The following is a 23,698-nucleotide window of genomic DNA, read 5'->3' on the forward strand; positions in this document are numbered from 1 at the left end:
TGTGTGAAAGCTTATTGGCAACTTTTGTTTAAAAAGTAAGAACCAAACCAGCTCTGCAACATCACTAAGCCAGGGGAAAGATCCGCAACAACGCGTCCGGAACCACGCCTGCATTGTTCAGGCAAGTGGAACGACTCTTGCCTGAACAATGCAGGCCTTTTTCTCTGCCTTAACCACGCATGTGCCGAACAACGCACATGCGTGGTTAAGGCAGAGAAAAAGGAAGATCCATCGGGAGGGGACGCAGTCAGGTAAGTCGGGCTGGGGCAGGGTTGAGGGTAGTTTTTAGGGGTAGGGGCGGGGGGTGAAGGGGTTGGGGTGGTTAGGCTATTTTTTTTTTATGGGGCAGGGTGGGGGGTCGGGGTAATTTTGTTTTTAGGGGTGGGGGTCGTGATAATTTTCTGTTTAGGGGGTGGGTTTTTGGAGGCAGGGGTGGGAGGGTTCAGGTAATTTTCTATTCAGGGCTGGGACAGGTTTTAGGGGGCGGGGTGGGGGGATTACTGTAGTTTTAGGGGCAGGGGTGGGGGTTCAGGGTATTTTTAGTTTTTGGGGGTGGGTGGTCTGGGTAGTTTAGGTTTTAGGGAGTGGGGATCACAATAGTTTTGGGGGTAGGTGGGTAGGGGTGGTGGTTGCGATAGTTTTAGGTGCAGGGGTGAAGGGGTAGTTTAGGTTTTAGGGGTGGGGGGTCGCAGTAGTTTTAGGGGCGGGGTGATGGGTTGGGGTAGTTTAAGTTTTAGGAGGGGTGGGGGGTCGCAGAAGCTTTCGGGGTGGGGGTTCGGGTATTTTTAGTTTTTGGTGGTGGGGGTCAAGGTAGTTTAGGTTTAGGGGCAGGAGTGGGGGGGGTCGGGTATTTTTAGTTTTTAGGGGTGGGGTCATGGTAGTTTAGGTTTTAGGGGGGTGGGGGGCTGTGGTAGTTTTAGGGGCAGGGGTGGGGGGTTGTATTTTTTTTTTTAGGGCGGGGTGGGCGGTCGGGGTAGTTTTAGTGGTGGGGTTGCAGTGGTGGGGTTGGGTTTTTAAGGGCAGGGGTGGGGGTTGGGGTAATTTTGTTTTATGGGTTGGGTAGTTTTGTTTTGGGGTGGGGGGTCGGTTTTAGGGCTCAGGGTGGGTGGGAGTAGCGGGGTAGATTTAAGGTTGGGGGTAAGGGTACTTTTGTTTTTAGGGTGGGGGGTCGGGTGATTTTGTTTTTAGGGATTTGGTAGGTTTATTTTTGGTGGTGGGGATTGGTTTTAAGGCTCAGGGTGGGTGGGGGCTATCATGGTAGTTTTTAAGGGTTTTTAAGGGAGGTCGGGGTACTTCTTTTTTTAGGGTGGGGGGTGGCATGCGACAACCACGCATGCATTTTCCACACTTGCCTTTACTAGGCATGCCTTCACAACGAAAAATCATTGTAAAGGCATGCGTGGAAACAACGCGGTCTGAGTTCCAACCGCGTTGTTCAGGCATGCGTGGTTCCATCATAAAACCCTAAGCCAGTGTTCATCACTAATGTATTTGTAAAGGCATTTTCACACCACTGATTGTGACGAATAAAATCCCTGTACTATTATTGCTACAAATGAAGTGTTGGGACACCGTTATTGTATTTGTCAATGCTCTGCAGTATTTGCATATTTTTCCACTTTCAACCATATCCTCTTACTCTCACCCTAGTTCAGTGGTGATATAAAACACCAAAGTACCAAGTGAGCCACAGTTACATCTCAGACCTTAAATTTTTTTCAGATGGACATGTTTGAGGGCACTCTACGGGGCATCGACATCATCAAGTGGATGGAGCGCTACCTCTCTGATGTAAGTGATGGGCAAGTGTAATGTTTACAAATCTTCTTTCTCTGTGTTTGTGTTACCTGGTTAAGTGTTTACTTTGCTTATGTCTACTTTGCTGCATTAGGACATTTTGTCTAGATAGCTGGCTAAAACAATCCTTTGTGGGCTAAGTAAGTAGTTCTGAGATCAAGTGGCTATAGCTCAGAAATCACAAGTCCCATGCTAAGAGCAGAAAAAAATATAACATTGCTTACTAAAATAATGTGGATACGAAACACAGACCGCATTAACTTGTGGTTATATGTAACGGAAATGAAATATTTAAGGACAATGCAAGAAAAAGCCAGTAAAAATATAATTTGGATACTAACCTCACAATTAAGAAATGTGGCCCTCCACAATGTGACTTTACCACATAGTGTGTCAAATTGTGTAGTTATTGAACTGCTAATAGTCATTTAGGTTTCTGTTCAGATAAACTCACTGGCTACTAAATATCTTTGAGGCTACACTAAACCATGAGTGGGTGCAGTAGTCTTGCTCTGCCTAAACACAGCCCTTCCGTGCTGTTATAAAATCACCCAGTTCTCGCATATAAATCAGTCATTATATGTTGCATCCATTTTGCAGTGTTCATCTTGACAGTTTTGTTATCTTGTTTGGCCTTTTGTTTCTAGTTTGTAAAAATCCATAGAATTGTTCCTGTATAACATATTTTGTGTAAATGTCCCTTGAAATGAATGGCAAATGATTCTGATTGTGATTGATAAAAGGATGTGTACCCAAAGTGACAGACTCCTTTTCTCCAGGGCATTTTTCAATTGGCTTTTCAACCGAGAGACACATTAACCAATATTGTCCTTATCACAACCCAACCCTCTGACATAACAGAACATTCCAGGGTCATAAGACACAGGGAGCAACTAGTGAACCAATATTGTTCATTGAGACCACTAACTTTTCTCCCAGATTCCCACCACTACCCATAATGACATTAGATCATCATGGAAGGCTTCCACTTTAGAAAGGGGTAGCATCTATCCAGAGTAGTCCTGATTACAAACACAAGAGTAATTACAAATTTCTTGTGAATGCAGGTTACCTCGCTACCCCATCCAGTTGAAATGAGTGGACTCTATTAGTTAATGACTGTAAAATGAAATGCAAGCCACGTGTATTTACATTAAAAACAAAGTAGTAGTTTGCAACCTGAACTCCCAGACCAGGTCCCCCCTGAAAGGGATTCCTCCTTTTTGTTTTCTCAGTTTGATATCCTAAGCGCAACGTCTGGCAGTTTGGGCTGTACTATCCTTGTTGGAGTAGGACCAAGCCTGACTGGCATGAGGATGGTTCTTGTCTGGAGTAACACAGTGGGCAAACTAAGAAAAAAAGTGTATTGGAATGTGGCCAGCATAATTGAGAGTAGCTGAGATTAATTTAGACTTTCCATCCACCACCTTTTTCGTGATGGGTATGCCCAGACGTGGGCCCTGTGTACACTGTGTCATAGTAGTCAAACTGCACATCACCGATAAATTCCCATATAGACTGCACCCAGCCTAGAGTTGCTTGCATTCTCATCTAGAGAGGACCTGGCCCAACTATTTTTGCTAGACTGTTCCTGTTGGATCAGTGTCAAGCAAGCTTTTCAGAGTTGTGGTCGTCTCAAGTGGCACAGTATACAAAAAATAGATGGACGAGAAAGCAGCCCAGAGTAAATGTTAGTGACTGAGAATAAATCAAGCACCCAAACCATAATTTTTGTATTCTCTCTCTTTTACGTGTGAAGAATAGAAGGAAAGAACCCTTAATGGTAGAACCTCTTTCCATAGTTTGAGTGACTTTACAACTAAAGTGAAGCCCATGGTGCTTCCACCAGTTTATTAATCTAGTGCATATTCATTTGCTTGGTAGTTCGAAACTAATGCATCTGGCAGGCTTGTCTATACCCACTCCGTATGCACTTCGTTTTTTCTTCCAAGGGAACGAGTGAGAAAATTCTTTTGTAATCTCATTAGAAACTTTAGGCAGGCACGGTTTGGCAGCCTTCGTAATGAGTGGGGGGGGAGGGGGTCACACCCGATTAATTTCTTCTATGCTGGGCCGTATCCCTGCAGGCTGCAAGAGGGCGAGGCATGCTTACGCAAGGAAAGCAGCATTCAGAGTGCAGCTGGTTGGTCCCAGCACACCCCAGAACACAGATGCTGCGGGTTCTCTCTGTGACTGCAGACAGAACTCTGTGGGGCGGGGTGAAGCGCGCCTCACTGGCCTACTACAGGCAGCCGTATTGGGAATGGTATGGACCTGCTGAATGGGCCTGCGCCAGGTAGGCTTTACGGCAGCCGGGGCTGAGCCTGAATCACCCTTGGGGGTGCCAGGCTGACGTGCAGCCCAGTGCACAAGACACCTCACTAGAGGCCCCACTGGACTGCTGCACCTAGCCCTCGTGTACAACTGCGGGACAAGGCTTGGTAGATGCTTAAGCCTGTTCCCCCATGCTTAGGCCTGTTCCACCACCCCATTTCTTAAGTGTGAGAGGGCTGACTGGTGCCTGAGCTTGCCTCTCATGGAAGGGGTATGGGAGAGCTGTGTCAGTCGCAGTTGGCGTTTGCCCTTGCTGGGCCATGCCAAGCTTGAGTCGCAGATCTTCACTCCTCCTTCATTTGACACCCTGTCTTGTGGACCCTCCGGGCCTGGCCGCAAGCCAAAAATGGGGAAGGACAAGGCCCAGCCAAAGCTGGGCAGCTGAAAATTGACATATATACCTACTCTTTAAAGGCCCCCACCAAAACTGTTGTCAATGACAACGTGGACTCTCTGTGGACCTCCCCTGACAGGGCTAGACCTGCCCTCATCCTGAAAGTGATACAGGAGTTTAAGACGGTGCTGGAAGATAAAAATGGAGGTATGGGGTTCGAGGTGTCGTTCCCATGTCAATGTCAAGACCTGTGTAAACTGGGAGAATGAATCACGGAGGTTGAAACCAGTCTCTAAGGCTGAAGATCATGTTGATACACTCAAAAGGATGCTGCAACATCTCAAGCAAACTGTACACACCCACGAACTGAGAGCATAAGGTTGTGGAGGGAAGATCTAGAAGAAGTAACTTCAATCTGGTTCAGGTCCAGTTGGAGCAGGAGGGCAACAAACCTGAGCAATTCTTAGGCACTTGGCTAAAATTCTGGATTCCCGAAGGAGCACTATCACCATGCTTTGGACTGGAACAAGCACGTCTCCCTGGCACCCAATACCCTGCATGGGGCCCCTCCCGCTGCATCATTATGCAGCTCATTTATATGACTAGAGGTATGATCCTCCACACAGCTCGACAAAAGGCCAAAGTCCTCATTTCCCAGACTACACCACCAAAGTCCAACAACAACATCGAACCTTCTTGGGTCTCCAGAAAAAGTTCAGGACGATGCAAATTTCCTACATACAGTTATTCCCAGCTAGGCTGAAAGCCCTGTTCGGGGGTAATAGCTGTTCTTTGACACTCGGAAGGGTGCATGTGTATGAATCCAAGAGAGAGTTCTACTCTGACTGCAAGGTTCATCAATTTTGGGCCATAGCCTGGTGGGACCACACCCAGACTGAAAAGTCTGTGCCGGGCTGGGAAGAGGGGGGTGGTGGTGACTACTGTTGTGCAAGGCAGAGAATGGACACCACAGACACTCCCGGGGACGCTTCTTGTTCTTATAGCCTGATGAGGATGACAACATAGGTTCCACTCGGTTGGAGGGCCTGGCTTTATTGAAGGAGCTGGAGGTTAGCTGTCTGAGTGGCCTGCCATGGGGCACTCTCTACTGAAACGTTATCAGAGTACTACAACTCCTGATCTCCATACTTATTGCTGCCTGTTGGTGATCTTTTGACTATGTAGTGTGACAGGCTCAAGCTACCTCCTAAGTGGTTAGCTAATTGTGTTTAATGGGTGGCAGATACTTTGTTTTACAAAGTGTGGGGTGAGGGGATGTTGGGAAAGTTTGGGGGTTATGTGTAATTGTTACATTGCAACTCACCTGTTTTGCAGAGAGCTATGTTTCATTGCTGTATGCCGTCATACCTGTCACCTGAGATCACCCGCAGGGTGGTCTCCTGGAATGTAAATGGGTTGAATGACCAGCTTAAAAGGGGGGCGAAGTGGGCCCCTGCCATCTTGCTGTTACAGGAGGCAGATCTCTTCTTGGCATAAACTACAATTTCCTGAGCAGACACGGTTATACCAGGGTCTTTCACTCCAGATACACCAGGGACTCTAAGGAATGGCAATACTATTCCATAGATCTTTCCCTTTCAATGTGGAAACTGTAATCAGTGACCCCTTGGGTCTGTGGGTAGTAGAGTGTATCCTGAACACCACTAGCTCCTCTGCCCACACTAGGTATACAGCATTCAAAAACTGGGTACAGTCTTGTGCCCTCAGTGATTTCTGGAGACTTATGCCCCTCCTAGACAATAGGTACACATACTGCTTGTATGGCCACCACACCCATACTCGGCCGGACTACCTGTTTGCCTCAGATGAACGCCTCCCTCAGGTCATAAATTCCAGCATCCTCCCCAGGTGTTTGTCGGACCACTCGCCTGTTAAGTTAGTCACAGTCCTCCCAAGTAAGAAAACTGGGTAAAATGGCACACAAATATTTGGCTTCTGATTGAGAAAGACTTTCAAGAACAGCTCTGTTAGGTCCTTGTTCAAATCTTTGAATTGAACAAACATGCTGTCCCCTCTGAGGTCACGATATGAGAAACACAGGAAACCGTTTTTAGAGAATAGATTATTTCCTATGCCAAAAGCGTAAAAGAGAAAAACTGAGTGAATGCATGCCATGGAACACAAAATTTGCAAGTTGGAGGAGAAGGAGGAGTGGAGCCCTGGGGTACTGGTGTCTCTAAAAACTATGTTATGGGAACAGGCCAAAATGACAATCCTAGCCTCCATATATAGAATATACGTGGCAAGAGACAAGGTGGGCAAGCTCCTTTAATTGGTTCGCCAATCCAGTGTCCAAATCTTGATTCTTGTGTGCATCCTTGACCTAGAGCCAGGTTCAGTGACAGATTTCCTGGGTGTCGCCAACGCCTTTGTAGCATTCTATGCAAAATTATATGCAAAGAGGGACATGGTTCCCCTGATGCTAGACTAAACTATTATCAAAGACCTCCCCCTGCCCAGGTAGGGAGACGCTGGACCTTCTGATCATGGAGGAGGAAATTCTGAGAGCCATCAGCGGTCCCAAAGTATTCTCTACAGAGTTTTTAAGTGCTACGCCTCCCATCTTGTCAAATAGCTGAAACTGCTGTTCGAGAAGGCACTTCTGGTGGGAACCCTCCATTTGATCTTAGGCGGATACCATTGTGGTCATACGCAAACAACATAAACCTCCAGGGGAGTGCCCTTCCTATAAAACAATGTCTCTGATAAACACAAAAGAGAAGATCCTGGCTAAAGTATTGGCCAGTTGAATGGTGGAGATAATCTGAGCCCTAATCCACTGGTACCAATATGGATTCATGCCTGGCAGGTGGCACAGCATTTTGCATCCGATGTCTGGGAGTCACTTTGGACTTGGCAAGGCGCACCACTGAACCTCAGGTGCTCCTTTCTATTGACTTCGAGAAGGTATTTGACTCCGTCAATTGGTCCTTCTCATATGAGGGTCCCTGAAGAAATGAACATCAGCCCGGTGTTCAGGGTATATGTAAAACTCCTAGGCGCTGGTGAGTGTCAGTGGGGAATGTCAGCTCCTTTCCTGGTGCAAAGATGTACAAGCAGAACTGTTCCCTATCCCCACTCCTCCTTGCACTCACGATGGAACCATTGGCAGAATGGGTGTGACGACTCACAGGTATGGGGCCTGCTTGTGCACCTGAAGCATGTAGGTCTCATAGATCTGTACACATACAGTGTATTGTTGTACATAGTATGACCTTAATACTCAATTCCCTGCCTTATGCACATTTAAGAAATATATGTTGAAGACTCCAGCCACAGAGATAACAGGGAAAAATCAGCAATCTTCCCGATGTCTGACTTGCCGAAACAACAGCCATCAACATGAATGGTCCCCTGAAGTGTGTCCCCAGATTTATATATTGGGGATTATACGTTTTCCTAGATCTGATGAGGTTCTTAGATCTTTACATTGCTCCCTTGCTGTCCCAGCTGAGAAGCTTACTTTGAAGTCTGGAGTACTCTGCTTCTATCCTTGATGGGCAGGCTCTGCAGTACACCTGGAGGTTGAGGCCACAGAAATCTTAAACATCTTAATGCTCCTATCACAGCTGTATAGCTACAGGTTAAACAATGACCTGCCCCTAATCACTAGGATCACCTTCGAATGTCGCCACCTGGTACACCGAGGGATGAAATTGCATGGGCAAATCACAGGGCCCCCTCCGAACACCCATCCCCAATGGCGCTGGAAATGGTTGCCAGAGGTTTCCCAGATGCAGGGTCCCTCAGGCTGACCCCCACAGAAGGAAGTTGTTTCATTATCTCCAGATTCAACATGCGCTGAATACCTCAGCAATGCACTTGAAAGAGGTCCACAACTTCATTCCACTAAAGTTCAAACTGATGTTTGAACAGACGGGTAAAAAAACTCCAGATTGTACAGGTCCTTAGGAATAAACATGCCAGACCTGCTGCAGACTCTCGGAGTGAAGTGAGAGAATGACTCTACTCTACTCTGGGTCTACTAGATAACAAAAACTCGAAGACTGGGCCCAAGCTAAAATGGCAGCCCAGTAACCTATGATCCCACGAGCCTCATTTACTTTAAATACTTCCATAGAGTCTAGTTTACCCGAGTTTGCCTACACAAAATAGGGAAGTGTTCAAATCCAATCTGCACACGCTGTAGATGTCACCTGGGCTACTTTTCCCATATGACCCATATGGTTTGGGAATGCACAGATATTTGCCCAACATACATGAAATATTGGACTGGGTGATGGGGCTGAACATGTTGGCTGATCCCAAGATCGCACTACTGATTATTGTGATTGGGTGGGATGGGAAATGGGTGGAGAAGAAAGTAGTCACTCTTGAACTCTTGGTTGCCAAGGGGAAGATTGGCAGAGCATGAAGGACACCAGAAGCCTCCTCACTGGAAGAATGGACTTGTGGAATCCACTTCTGCGCTGCTGTGAAGGAGAGGGTTACATGGGATGAAGTTGCCAACACAAATATGGAGCCGCTAGTAGCATGAGTCTGTATGAATACTGGACTGCGACATTCAATGAGGAAGGGTGGATCGGCGATGGTTCACAACAGCCTACCTAGTTTTATGGAATGTCTAAGTTATCGTTGAGTGATGACAAAACAATTTTGGGCTAATGTTGCACTGTTTCTTTTATGTTTATGCTGTTTAAAATGTTCACGTATTGACAAAAACCCAATAAACAGATTTATAAAAACAAAAAAAAAGAAACCTTAGGCTCTGCTTTGTTTGGCCTGTTTGGGGTTAACTTGCTGATTCCATCTGCCACTATGTACTTTGCCTAAGACCTGCTCTTGTTGCCTCCTAAGCTTCCTTACTGCACCAAGGCAAGTGAGCTCCTCATTCTCCTCTCATGCTGAAGCCCAGGAAGAGTAAACTGGTTACTCTTATAGTATATCCACCCCTAAGAAGGAAACCCAGTTGCTAAATGAAAAAAAAAAGATTCAGGTGCTCAAAGATTTACCACCAAGGCTACTCTGTGTTGGCTTCCCTCATCTACAACTGCCTGTACATAGTAGGCACTGTCCGTTATTTGGTTAGGCTCTTCCTCATCACTCTCATGATACCCATAGCTCCAGCCTCACTCTTTTCACTCAACTGTCACTTTGTTTCCCGTGACACGAAGGGGCTAATGATTGCAAAGTCACTCCCTATTCTTTTTTTCATATTCCTAAGCTAGAATGTTTTTTAAACTATTTTTATTAAGTTTTAGTAAATGGTACTATAACAGTTTGTCACCAGTGGTATATTTGGAGTTACGAAACCTGATAGCCTGTTATGGGTGTCAGTGGCACAGTCCCAATTTAGAGCCCCAATAGCACCTCCATGCAGACTATATTTTCTCCCATTTCTTGGGGCATCCTCTTCCTCATTTACCATGCTCTCCACTGGCATGCTCCAGTCCATGTCCTTTTCCTATTCCGTTACAGCTAGAGCCGCCAAGGCTCCATAACGTCTGGCTATATTCCTTTTTGACGCAATTAGGCCTAGTGCTATCCATAGTTTTAGGTATTTAGGTATTGTCTCATCTCTACACATGGTCAGCATAAACCAAAATTCCAGTATGTTTTTGTTTCATAAATGTGTGTACAGTTGCCATTATCAAAATGAGAAAACATTCATCCAGGCATTCATAAGCGTTTCTTTTCTTTTCACAGAAAGCTGTGATGATAATCATAGCCATTAGTCCGAAATATAAACAGGATGTTGAAGGTGAAGATGCCTTGCTGCTAAAGGATGAACATGGTTTGCATACAAAGTACATTCACAGAATGGTAAGGGGGTAGATTCTTTAAAAAAAAAAAAAAAAAATAACGGCAAGGACTTCTGGCCTAGAAGTAGAGACATTATGTCTCGCTTTAATTTTTGGGTTGCTGAATTGCAGATGAAAAGGTGCACGGTCTGAGGTGGTTGTGCTGGGAGTAAAGTCCTTTAATGTGGTAGCTACATTTGTATAACTTCCTGTCTGTGGCACTGATGGTCCATTTCACGCATTTGGACCACAGAAACAGTAAAGTTAATCTGAAACCCTTTATTTGAAAGCTTATTTTCCATAAGTGACAGAGGAGGGAGCTGGTTCTGCCAGCACCTTGATGTTAATGCATTCAGTGCCTACAGTTATACTGGTATGCTGGAGCTAGCCTCAAAAAGCAGAAGAAAGGGGACAGTGCTAAGAGAGTATGAGCTGATGGGGCAGGCTGTGAGGTGGCTGCTATATGTCCAGCTTTGACCCAGCCACATTGAGGAGCCATAAAAAGAGCATTTATGTTTTTTTGTTGTCTGGCCTGGAGTCAGCTTTAGTAGTTTTGCCCTATTCATGCAATCAAAACCAAGTCACAAATAAAAAAAGCATTTTGGGTGATCTCTCTTCCTCCATTGGTCTGTTCAAGTGACATCCACAACAACATACATCATGGGCAAAGGGGTCATCCCACTTCAGCGATTTGCTGTGTTCCACTTTGAGTGGCATCATTTTGCTTGATCACGTGCACATCCACCTAAATATAGTGTGCTTCAGTGCCAGATCTGGCAGCCCGACCTCTGCAGTGGTTCATTTCGTGAGTTTTGTCCTTTGAAAGTATATGCTGCCCACCTTTGGACGCCAGCATTTTACTTTCAATCTATTTTGGATAGGCATGCAAAAACAAAAAAAATAATTGCAAGCTTTCTAAGGCCAGACTTATTGGCTTTGGGCTGAGCCTGTTTATACAATGCTTGTCTGCAATTGAACCTTACCTGGGTGGTGTTTATAAGGCTGAAGTCAGTATTGTACTGTTCTCTGTGCGAGGATCTGGTGGCCATATAAACCCTCATTACCAGTTTGCTGGAAGTTGGTACCGGGATACTATGAGCAGGAATCTCTAATTCTGGCCAATATCACCTTACTAAATTCTAGCTGTTCCACATTTGGTCCCCGACTGTGGAGTAACTACGCTGACACAGCAATAGCATGGTTTTCCATGATTCCAGGAAAAAAATTACTTACATTATCCATTGACTCAGAGCAGGTTTGAAGATGTTAGCTTCAGGGGTGCAAGTTAGGTGGACAGAAGGTTAAACATGCTGGGTCAGAGCCAGAGTAGCATTGTTTGATTCCCTCCGTTGTACGTTAGAAGGGGATTCCACATCCCTGGACTCTAGCATTAGTCTGGTGCTGTTCCTCCTCACGGGATAGGATTCTGGAGAAGTTGGTTGAGTGCTTTGTCTGTCACAAAGTCTGTAGCACACAGCTCTGTATATGGCTTGGTGTGTCCTTGCACTTGGCCTTTGTGCTTGGCGAGAAAAGGGAGGAGGGATATACCTGGGCCTGACTGGAAAGCACATTATTTCTCCCACCCCAAAACTCTCCCTTAAACTCCCCTCCCCCTGTTGCTGCTGGGGTAAAACAAGAGCTGGGCGAAGCTCCTGTCCTCATCCTCTACATTGGTTTCACTGGGTGAACATCCCTCTATGGCGAAATGGGGTCTGAAGTCTCCGAGCTTGAAGTCATCAGGTGAGAACTTTGCAAACCCAGTAATCCCAGCCCACTTAGAATGGCTGAATTCCACCCACAGTTACGACTCGGGTGGAATACAACCACTTGTTTTAGGGGCCATGCTTGTATACACATGTTGGGAGTACACTTGTGAGTGCAGGTTGTTGTTTCAAAAACTAGCTTTAACATTCAATGTTGAGTTGAACAGTGATCATTTTAGGTTATAACTGTTTTCTTTGCTGGTTTTAGATGCAGATTGAATTCATAAATCAAGGAAGCATGAACTTCAGATTTATTCCTGTGCTGTTGCCAAATGCCACCAAGGTGAGTTGTTCCTCAATCAATCAATCAGGATTTATGGAGTTTGGCTATTACTCAATAGGGTATGCAGGGGTTTGCAGGTTCTAGAGGCTTATTTTAACAGCCAGGTCTTGAGGGACGTTCGGTATTCCGACAGTGATGTGATGTCCAAAGTTTGGTGAAGAGTCTGTTCCAGGTCTATGCTTCCATGTGTGAGAAGGATCCACATCCACTTATGCTTCGGTAAATGCGGGGAGTCCAGGTGGTGGTTAATGTTAATTTAGGTGGGTCCTTGGTTGTACAGACCCTTGTGTGCGTGAGTTAGCCACCTCAATTGTCATTTCTTCTGTAGGGGGTGGGGCAGTGGAGTTGCTTGAGGTGGGGTGTGATGTGGGTTCATCGCGGAAGGCCGAGGACAAGTGTGGCTGCGGCAATCTGTATGGCCTGTAGTCTGTGTAGGAGATGTGCAGTTGTTCCTACATAGAGGACATTGCCATAGTCCAGGTGGCTGGTGATGAGGGCCTGTGCCATTGTGCATCTTGTTTGCTGGGATAGCCACTTGAATATCTTACATAGCATGCGCAAGGTGGGGAAGCAGACGGAGGGGCATGGCATTGATCTGTGATTATATGGTGAGCTTGTTGTCAATGATGATTCTGAGATTTCTGGCACGGTCAGAGGGAGTGAGTGCGGGTCCTAGGTATGATGTCCACTAGGAGTCGTTCTATGTATAGCTTTTGTTGCTGAATATCAGGACTTCAGTCTTATCTTTGTTTAGCTGCAGGCAGTTGCTCTTCATCCAGTCGGCAACGCTTGTCATGTGGAACTTGGATATGGTAAAGGTGAGGTCGGTGAGTGAGAGTATGAGTTGAGTGTCTATGTAGGAAATTATGTTGAGGCCATGGGATCTGATGATGTTGGCTAGCAGGGTCATATCTGTTGAAGAGCATGGGGTTGAGGGATGAGCCACATATCCCTGGGTTTACAGGTGAAAGTTGGGAGGTGGACTGTCTGAGTTATTTCAGTGAGGAAGGAGGTGATCCATCTGAGCGTGACTCTTTGGATGCCGATGTAGTGGAGCCTTTCGATCAGCGTGTGATGATTTACGGTGATGAAAGCTGCCGAAAGGGTGAGGAGGATCAGACCTGCAGTTTTTCCTTAGTCAGGGAGTGTTCGTATGTCATCGGTGGCTGCGATCAGGGCTGTATTGGTACTGTGATTGCTGCAGAAGCTGCTGCAGAAGCTGGATTGGAATGCGTCGAGAAGCTGGTTCTGCTCCAGGAGTGTCATGAGTTGCTTGTTAATGGTCTTTTCCGGTACCTGTCTGGGAAAAGGGAGCAAGGAGATTCTTTGGTCATTTTTGAGTTTGCTGGGGTCAGTGGAGGGTTTTTTGATTAATGGTCTTACTTCGGCATGTTCCAGGCATCGGGAAATGTTGCAGAGGGGATGAAGGAGTTGAACAGGGTGGTGATCTTCAGGCCCATCATTTCGTTTCCAAGATAGAAAGTGTGGTGCTTGCATGGGTCTGTGGGAGCTGTTGAGTGCATGGATTTCACAGTGGAGGTGGTGTCCTGGGTGGAGGCGGTTCCAGGCTCCTCAGCTAGAATGTTTAATTCACGCTGACATCTGGGTGTCCCATTTTCCAAACACCTTTGGCTCAGAAATTGTCCAAAATACTCCTTACCAAGAGATTCAGGAGATGATCATAGACAGGACCACAGCCACTTCATTGAGCTCCTCCATAGACCCCAAAGATGTGGCCATTGACGTTTAAAACAGCCCAGTGAGTAAAGCATCAGGCCTAGACAGTGTCCCAATGGACCTCTTTAGTTAAAATATAGAGTTATGGGCACCCCTTATTATGAACGTTTTACCCACCTCGGTAATTGGCCCCATAGTACCTACCTGTAAGGAAGCGGTCATTGTCCCCATTTACAAAAAAGGAGATAATATTGGCCGAAGCTGTTACAGACCAATCTCATTTCTAGATTCAACCTCCAAGATCCTAGGACAGGTCCCCATTTCCCATTTAGATATCTGAGTCTGAGCCGAATCAAATAATATCCTTCCCCCAGTCCAGTATGGTTTCCGCCCTGGACTAGGTACAATTGAGCAATGTCCCAAGCTCTCTTTCGTAGTTGGGAAATATATCAAAGCCAGGAGAGATGCTCTATATCTAGCATTTATGGACATCTCCTGTGCTTTTGATAATGTTAATCTTTCTAAACTATGGAGTAAGTTGGATACAATGGAAGTTGAGCCAGCTCTTGTTGATTTATTTAAGCATTTGCATTGTAATACCTTGATTAAAATACACTATGGTAGGGTTGGGGAATATACCACTCCAATTAAGTCTAATAGAGGGGTGCAGCAAGGTTGGATTTCGGTTCCATTTTTATTTCTTCGTTATATTAATGACATGAGTCAACACTGATTCAAAAAAGGGAAGGACATGCCCCAGGATGCGGCGCAACAGCCTGAGATGCTCACTTTGGAGCTGAGGCAACCAGGTTCAAGTCTCAGCATCAACTCAACATCATGTGAATCATGGCAAATCACTTAATCTTCCTGTGCCTACAGTTCAGGGACTTCAGACCCTCATGGGTGATTTGCTTCACTTTACAAATCCTGGATTTGGATTTATAAGATCGGCCTTCGACTTGTCCCTTGACTTTTATATGCAGACAATGCAGTACACCTTGCACAGACAGCTAATGAGCTTCAATCACTTCTGGAGTCTTTCACCTCATTTATGATTTGGACCCAAAAATTCTAAATCCAGGACTTATGTAATTGGAAGGGTCATGTTTCGTAGAATACCCGTTTTTAAATATTTGGAGATACCTTTAGATAGTCGCTTTAGTTGGACCCTGTGCGGTGATCTGTGTTGTCGGCACAGCACGAGACAAGCAGCAGTGATTCATAGAAAAACAACATTCTAAGTTCAGTTTTAGAATGTGTTGATTCAGATGGTTAAGAAAGTTGCCTCCCGGTGGTGATTGATGTAAGACATGAATAAACATGTCTCAGCATATCCTCTGCTTCACCTGTGATGATTAGCCACTACAATTTTGGTGATGGGCAGGTTTTATTTATGAAAAGGACCCGACGGTCACCTCCTCACTGAAAGCTACAAAAGTAACAATCTCCTGAATTGTACGGAAGACGGACTGTAGTTTGGTATCGAATGCAGCCATAAACATAGCCATCTGACTGGTGATGTGTTGTGACAGTGAGGTTAGTGCTTGGAGATGTTATGTGACAATGTAGTTTTTCCATCTACGTCAGCATGGGTTTTAGAATGCATTAAAAACTACTTGTTTCCTGCCGTGTGGCACATGGTGGCGTGTGTGCTCATATACTTCAGCCAGGCGTTTCACTTGTGAGTACTCCCAGCTTTATTCCTCTTCATGAGCCATAGTTGACAAGCGCTGCGGGCGTTGTTCATAAATTTCAGCTGCATGCTCACCTGTGAGTACACCCGGCGCTTGTCCTTTTCTTGCTCCATCCTTGTTAAGAGCACTGTCTTCGTTGAGTGGTGTTTATGCTGGTGTTGGTAATCTTTTAGCTGCGTGCTGTTAACCAGGAAGGTTTCTTAACGTTGAACGTCCAACTTGAGCACCATTTGTGTTTGTGAAGAATCACTGAAACAGTGGATGACAGCGTGTCAATACCAGTGATACGAACACATCATTACTAGATTTCATTAGCTGAACTGAAGGAATTAACAGAGTGTCATTGTCAGTGATACGCACACTTTAGTAAAGTGCTACTTTGTGTGTCATTGTTGTTAACCTCTATATCAGTGATATGCACCGTCGCACATTTATAGCAACATTTATTTTTTTAAGTTTGACTAAAAGACTGTGAATACATTGTAGGTTCCTGGCTGGAATCTCCCTCTTGACGTGTACTAGGACTAGGAAGTGTTTTTATAACTAACACGCAGATGTTCTAAGAAAATGTCCCTACGTAAGGATGTGTATTTTCTATGAATACTAGAGACTAAACTTCTACCACGTTTACCGTCAATGTCCCAGACTGTAGCCTTGACTGAAGCACAGGGCGATCAAGAATGCATTATTTGAGAACACAGTGCTCAACTAAGCTAAACAGTGCGATAGAAGAATTTAAAACAAGACCGTAAAAAGTGGTTATTGTGAAATAACAGTGCGAAGCTGAATAAAATGTATCTAGGGCAAAGTGCACAGCGGCCTAGTATGTTAAACTAACGTGCATGAAGCTATATTAAAAATGGCTACACTACACTAGGAATAACAGGGTGAATATTTTGCATGAAAGCGACAGCCGTGATGCCATGCATGAACTAGTAGATAAAACTAAGGCTATGGTTTTAGTGATAAGGAACAAAGAAAATTCTGGTTGCAAAGAACCATACACTGACATTGTTGTTGATGGTAAACGTTTGAAGCTTTTAGTTGATTTGGGGACTAGAATGACTATCATTACAGACGTTTTGTTCAAGAACACATGGATGAACAAGGAGTTAATGGCACCTGATAGATACCCAGTGTTCGGTGATGGTAGAAGAATTGATTTGTTAGGATATTTTGAAGCTTGTTTGCAAGTCATTCATGGAAAGGTTTATGTTGCTAAGAAAGGACTCAATATTTTGATTTGGTATTACCAGGGATTATTTGGTCTGACATTAAAGCCGGGTAAGGAGGTCCAAGTTTCTCTAGTTAGAGAGAGAAATGACACAAGTAACATATGGATTGACAAATTTCCCAAAGTTTTTTTAACCCCTTTGCTGCCAGGCCTTTTCCCCCTCCTGTGCCGAGCCTTTTTTTAGCTATTTGGGGCAGTTCGCGCTTAGGCCCTCATAACTTTTTGTTCACATAAGCTACCCACGCCAAATTTGCGTCCTTTTTTTCCAACATCCTAGGGATTCTAGAGGTACCCAGACTTTGTGGGTTCCCCAGAAGGAGGCCAAGAAATTAGCCAAATAACTGTGAACATTTAGTTTATTTTAAAAAAAATGGAAAAAGGGGCTGCAGAAGAAGGCTTGTGGTTTTTTACCTGAAAATGGCATCAACAAAGGGTTTGCGGTGCTAAAATCACCAGCTTCCCAGCTTTCAGGAACAGGCAGACTTGAATCAGAAAACCCAATTTTTCAACACAATTTTGGCACTTTACTGGGACATACCCCATTTTTATGATTTTTTGTGCTTTCAGCCTCCTTCAAGTCAGTGACAGAAATGGGCATGAAACCAATGCTGGATCCCAGAAACCGCAACATTTCTGAAAGGTAGACAAAATTCTGAATTCAGCAGGGGGTAATTTGTGTAGATCCTACAAGGGTTTCCTACAGAAAATAACAACTGAAAAAGAAAAATATTGAAATTGAGGGGAAAAAAACATCAATTTTTCTCTACGTTTTACTCTGTAACTTTTTCCTGCAATGTCAGATTTTCGAAAGCAATATACCGTTACATCTGCTGGACTCCTCTGGTTGCGGGGATATATAGGGCTTGTAGGTTCATCAAGAACCCTAGGTACCCAGAGCCAATAAATGACCTGCACCCTGCAGTGCGTTTTCATTCTATACCGGGTATACAGCAATTCATTTGCTGAAATATAAAGAGTGAAAAATAGCTATCAAGAAAACCTTTGTATTTCCAAAAAGGGCACAAGATAAGGTGTTGAGGAGCAGTGGTTATTTGCACATCTCTGAATTCCAGGGTGACCATACTAGCATGTGAATTACAGGGCATTTCTCAAATAGATGTCTTTTTTACACACTCTCTTATATTTGGAAGGAAAAAATGTAGAGAAAGACAAGGGGCAATAACACTTGTTTTGCTAATCTATGTTCCCCCCAAGTCTCCCGATAAAAATTATACCTCACTTGTGTGGGTAGGCCTAGCGCCCGCGACAGGAACCCCCCCAAAACGCAACGTGGACACATGACATTTTTTTAAAGAAAACAGAGGTGTTTTTTGCAAAGTGCCTACCTGTAGATTTTGGCCTCTAGCTCAGCCGGCACCTAGGGAAACCTACCATACCTGTGCATTTTTTTAAAACTAGATACCTAGGGGAATCCAAGATGGGGTGACTTGTGGGGCAATGACCAGGTTCTGTTACCCAGAATCCTTTGCAAACCTCAAAATTTGGCTAAAAAAACACGTTTTCCTCACATTTCGGTGACAGAAAGTTCTGGAATCTGAGAGGAGCCACAAATTTCCTTCCACCCAGGGTTCCCCCAAGTCTCCCGATAAAAATGATACCTCACTTGTGTGGGTAGGCCTAGCGCCCGTGACAGGAAATGCCCCAAAACACAACGTGGACACATCACATTGTTTGAAAGAAAACAGAGGTGTTTTTTGCAAAGTGCCTACCTGTAGATTTTGGCCTCTAGCTTGGCCGGCACCTAGGGAAACCTACCACACCTGTGCATTTTTGAAAACTAGAGACCTAGGGGAATCCAAGATGGGGTGACTTGTGGGGCTCTGACCAGGTTCTGTTACCCAGAATCCTTTGCAAACCTCAAAATTTGGCTAAAAAAACAGGTTTTCTTCACATTTCGGTGACAGAAAGTTCTGGAATCTGACACGAGCCACAAATTTCCTTCCACTCAGCGTTCCCCCAAGTCTCCCGATAAAAATGATACCTCACTTGTGTGGGTAGGCCTAGCGCCCGTGACAGGAAATGCCCCAAAACACAACGTGGACACATCACATTTTTTTAAAGAAAACATAGGTGTTTTTTGCAAAGTGCCTACCTGTAGATTTTGGCCTCTTGCTCAGCCGGCACCTAGGGAGACCTACCAAACCTGTGCATTTTTGAAAACTAGAGACCTAGGGGAATCCAAGATGGGGTGACTTGTGGGGCTCTGACCAGGTTCTGTTACCAAGAATCCTTTGCAAACCTCAAAATTTGGCTAAAAAAAACACGTTTTCCTCACATTTCGGTGACAGAAAGTTCTGGAATCTGAGAGGAGCCACAAATTTCCTTCCACCCAGCGTTCCCCCAAGTCTCCAGATAAAAATGATACCTCACTTGTGTGGGTAGGCCTAGCGCCCGTGACAGGAAATGCCCCAAAACACAACGTGGACACATCACATTTTTTTAAAGAAAACAGAGGTGTTTTTTGCAAAGTGCCTACCTGTAGATTTTGGCCTCTAGCTCAGCCGGCACCTAGGGAAACCAACCAAACCTGTGCATTTTTTTAAACTAGAGACCTAGGGGAATCCAAGATTGGGTGACTTGTGGGGCTCTGACCAGGTTCTGTTACCCAGAATCCTTTGCAAACCTCAAAATTTGGCTAAAAAACACATTTTCCTCACATTTTGGTGACAGAAAGTTCTGGAATCTGAGAGGAGCCACAAATTTCCTTCCAATCAGCGTTCCCCCAAGTCTCCCGATAAAAATGATACCTCACTTGTGTGGGTAGGCCTAGCGCCCGCGACAGGAAGTGGCCCAAAACACAACGTGGACACATCACATTTTTTCATAGAAAACAGTGCCTACCTGTGGATTTTGGCCTCTAGCTCAGCCGGCACCTGGGGAAACCTAGCAAACCAGCACATTTTTGAAAACTAGAAACCCAGGGGAATCCAAGATGGGGTGACTTGTGGGGCTCTGACCAGGTAGGTTCTGTTACCCAGAATCCTTTGCAAACCTCAGAATTTGGCTAAACAAACACGTTTTCCTCACATTTCGGTGACAGAAAGTTCTGGAATCTGAGAAAAGCCACAAATTTCCTTTGACCCAGCTTTCCCCTAAGTCTCCCGATAAAAATGATACCTCACTTGTGTGGGTAGGCCTAGCGCCCGCGACAGGAAATGGCCCAAAACACAACATGGACACATCACTTTTTTTCATAGAAAACAGTGCCTACCTGTGGATTTTGGCCTCTAGCTCAGCCGGCCCCAGGGGGGCAGAAATGGCCTAAAATAAATTTGTCCCCCAGGGGAGCGACCCTTGCCTAATGGGTCGCTCCCCATCTCTAAAAAAACAAACAAACAAAAACACAAAAAAACAATTTGCCCTAGCGCCTAGAGGTTTCTGCCCCCCCCTGGGGGCAGATCGGCCTAATAACAATAGGAAAAATTGTCCCCCACCCCCCCAACCCCATCTCCTGGGAGGGACCCTTGCCTACGGGGTCGCTCCTCCTGCGTGACCTTGGCGCCAAAAAAAAAATCCCCGGTGCCTAATGGTTTCTGCCCCCTTGGGGGCAGATTGACCTAAAATCGGCCAATCTGCCCCCAAGGGGGGCAGAAATGGTCTAAATACAATTTGCCCCCCAGGGGAGCGACCCTTGCCTAATGGGTCGCTCCCCATCTCTAGAAAAACAAACAAAAACAAGCAAGCAATCCGGCTTTTGAAACCCTGGGAGAGACTTCAAAGGGAAGGAAATACATTTCCTTCCCTTTGAAGCCTCTCTGGGCTTCCCCCACGGGATTGAAAGAGAAATGCTGAGCATTTCTCTTTCAATCGCGCTGGAAGCTCTGGGGAGACCCTGTGACTAATCAGCGCGCACTTGCGCGCTGACGTTACAGGGGGGTGGGGGGGTCGGGGTGGAAGGGGAAGGGCTTCCCCTTCAATCCCTGACTTGGGGGGGTGGGGGGGAACCCCCCAGAGGGAGCGCTAGCGCTCCCTCTGGCGCTCCCTCTGGGCTCTGTGACCAGGACGTAATGGTTACGTCCTGGGCACAGCAGCACTGTGCCTCAGGACGTAACCATTACGTCCTGGGCACAGAACGGGTTAAAGTAGACTAGGTAAGATTAGAGGTTTTCAGCACAAAATCAAAGCCCAGGAAAATACGGTACCTGTTAAACAAAAAATGAGGAATGTGCCATTTAGTGTCCGAGAGGGGCTTGCTAATGTTCTGCAAAAAATGTGCATTGAAGGGTTATTGAGCCAGCGGAGTTGTCTTTGTGGCTTTCCTCGTTAATCATTGCCAGGAAAAATAACAGAGATTTGAGGTTTGTATTGATCTACGTAGTTTGAATAAATCTATTTGGGTGGATTTGCACCCTCTGTCGCTGATTGATGATATTCTGACCAGTTTTGCAGGAGCGGAATTTTTCAGCAAGATTGATGTAGCTTCTGCTTATCACCAAGTGGTTTCGGAACAATCTTGCAGACATCTCACTGCATTTCTCCAGTAGGCACATTTCAGTTCAATCAAATGCCTTTCGGACTTGCATCCGCTGCTTCGGTTTTCCAACGCAACATGGAATCTGGATTGAAGGGCATCAGAGTAATAGTTGTTTTCCAGGATGATATACTGGTAACAACAAAAGACATTCAGGAGCACAATTACAGTATCGCTGTTGTTTTGGAAATATTAGAACAAGCAGGGATTTTTGCTAATTTGAAGAAGTGTGAGTTTGCCAAGCCAAGTATTGAATATTTAGACCATGTTATTATACAACATGGGGTGGAGCCTTGACAAGTTTTAGTCAATCCCATTAAAATGCCCCAGTTTCTACCAACAATGAACTAGTGGGATCATTTTAAGGTGTTTGTGAGCTTTACGCCAAGTTCATAAAACATTCTGCAGATAAAACAGAAAATTTGAGAACACTTCTAAGAAAACACAAGGTTTTTCAGTGGGATGAGAATTGTCAAGCAGATTTTGTGGGATTGAAGCAGGAGATTGGTTCTGCTAAAATTCTGTCACCATTTGATCTTTCAACTCAATGCTTGATCACAGTTGATGCTAGTAACAGAGGCCTCGGAGCAACTTTATCTCAAGTAGTTCATCAAGTTGATAGAACAGGATGGGTTGTTTCCCGAACTCGGAGAGACAATAAAAAAATATTTTCTGTGATTGAAAAAGAGTTGCTGGCATGTTGTGGGGCTGTTAAAAGGTTTAACAGTTTCATTTGGGGAAGGAAATTGTGCTTTTAATAGACCGCACGCCTTTAGTTGCAATTTTAGGAGGAGATGTCATCAAAGATCTCACGACCAGTATAGCCAAATTGAGTGCAAAAATTCTTCAGTACAATTTCGAAATACAACACTTTTTTGGTGGGAAAACTATTAGGGCTGATTATTTGTTGAGGTCATCTTTGACATTATTGAATGGTGATATAAAAGATGATGATGATGAGTGTTTAACAGCTGCTGCCAATGCTGTTGATGTATGTCATAAAAGAACATTTGATCAAGATGAATGGTTAGACTGTTTGGAGAAAGTTGTAGTGTTGCAGAAGATCTGGGAATATGTGGTTCGAGGTTGGCCTAGAGAAAAATCTTTGTGACCTGATCTGCAACCATATTTTAAAATTACAGATGAGTTAACTTTGGAGAAAGAGAACATTCTTCTTAGGGGAGACAAATTCATACCTCCTTTCACTTTAAGAGCCAAAATCATACAGTGGGGCATGATGGTCATCTGGGTAAGACAGTAACAAAAAGGAAAATACACTTGGTGTACTGGTGGCCCAGTATGGATAATGACATTGTTCGAACTGTGCATGATTATGTAATTTGTTCTACCAGTGACAGAACATTGAAGATTATCACACAACAGCTTCATCCTGTGAGTTTTCCTCAAAGAATATGGTCAACATTAGCAATTGATTTTATAGGACCTTTCGATTCGTTACCACCTAGATTCAGATATGCAATAGTCATGGTTGATTATTACAGTAGGTGGTGAGAAGTTTAATTTTTCTAGAGTCCTAACACAGCCAATGTGATCCATTTTTAAAAACAAATATTTAGAAGGCTTTCTCAGAGAATTGGTCTCCAACAAAGGAGTTCAGTTCTTTTCTAAAGAGTTAAAGGATTTCCTGATTACATCTGGAATTCTTCACACAAGATTTGCACTTATCCACCCCCAAGCAAATGTTTTGGTAGAGAAGATGAATCACACTTTAGTTGATTGTGTTCAGTGGGCAGTCAAAAACAGGATGGTTGTAAGACTAGCTGTTAACAGTATGTTGTTTTCTCATCAAACGAGTCAAAATGCACTCATGGGGAGAACACCATTTGAAATTATGAGGGGTCATTTGCCCGCAAGTAAGATGTGTTCTCCATGGTTGAAGGAGTGTCAGTCACGTTCTGTTCATGAGAAGGTCATGGATGAGGTTATATGTCCCAGTGTTGAAATAGCACAAAACAAAATGAAACAGTGGTTTGATAACAAACATGAAGTTCTGTATGATCATCATAAGATTCAGGTTGGAGATTTGGTTCGCATTAAGGAACCAATTAGTGTGGAGAAAGGGCAGCCTAAGTTCAGAGAACCTGTTAGAGGTGAATCTGTAAGTGGTAATGCTGTTAGAGTGAATAAACATGAATGGTGGAATTTATCTAGAGTAGTAAAGGTCACTAGCAGTAATACCAGTGAAGTTTCAAAAAACACTCAGGCCCTCATTACGAGTCTGGTGGTCCTAGGAAAATGTGGTGGTCCAACCTCCACATTGTGACTGTGGCGAACGCGTCAAAGTCG

At 44.7% G+C, this 23,698-nt stretch overlaps 1 protein-coding gene across 2 annotated transcripts in view; it reads left to right on the top strand.

Annotated features, from left to right (window-relative positions):
• TRAF3IP2 (TRAF3 interacting protein 2) overlaps positions 1 to 23,698 on the top strand; it is a 170,556-nt gene that overhangs the window by 139,828 nt on the left and 7,030 nt on the right. For both annotated transcript variants that reach the window (XM_069234596.1, XM_069234597.1), the window contains exons 6-8: positions 1,723 to 1,791; positions 10,154 to 10,270; positions 12,220 to 12,294. In XM_069234596.1, coding sequence (XP_069090697.1) covers positions 1,723 to 1,791; positions 10,154 to 10,270; positions 12,220 to 12,294 — 261 coding nt within the window. The remainder of the gene's footprint in view (positions 1 to 1,722; positions 1,792 to 10,153; positions 10,271 to 12,219; positions 12,295 to 23,698) is intronic.

This window comes from Pleurodeles waltl, chromosome 5, assembly GCF_031143425.1.
Source record: "Pleurodeles waltl isolate 20211129_DDA chromosome 5, aPleWal1.hap1.20221129, whole genome shotgun sequence".
Classification (NCBI taxonomy): Eukaryota; Metazoa; Chordata; class Amphibia; order Caudata; family Salamandridae; genus Pleurodeles; species Pleurodeles waltl.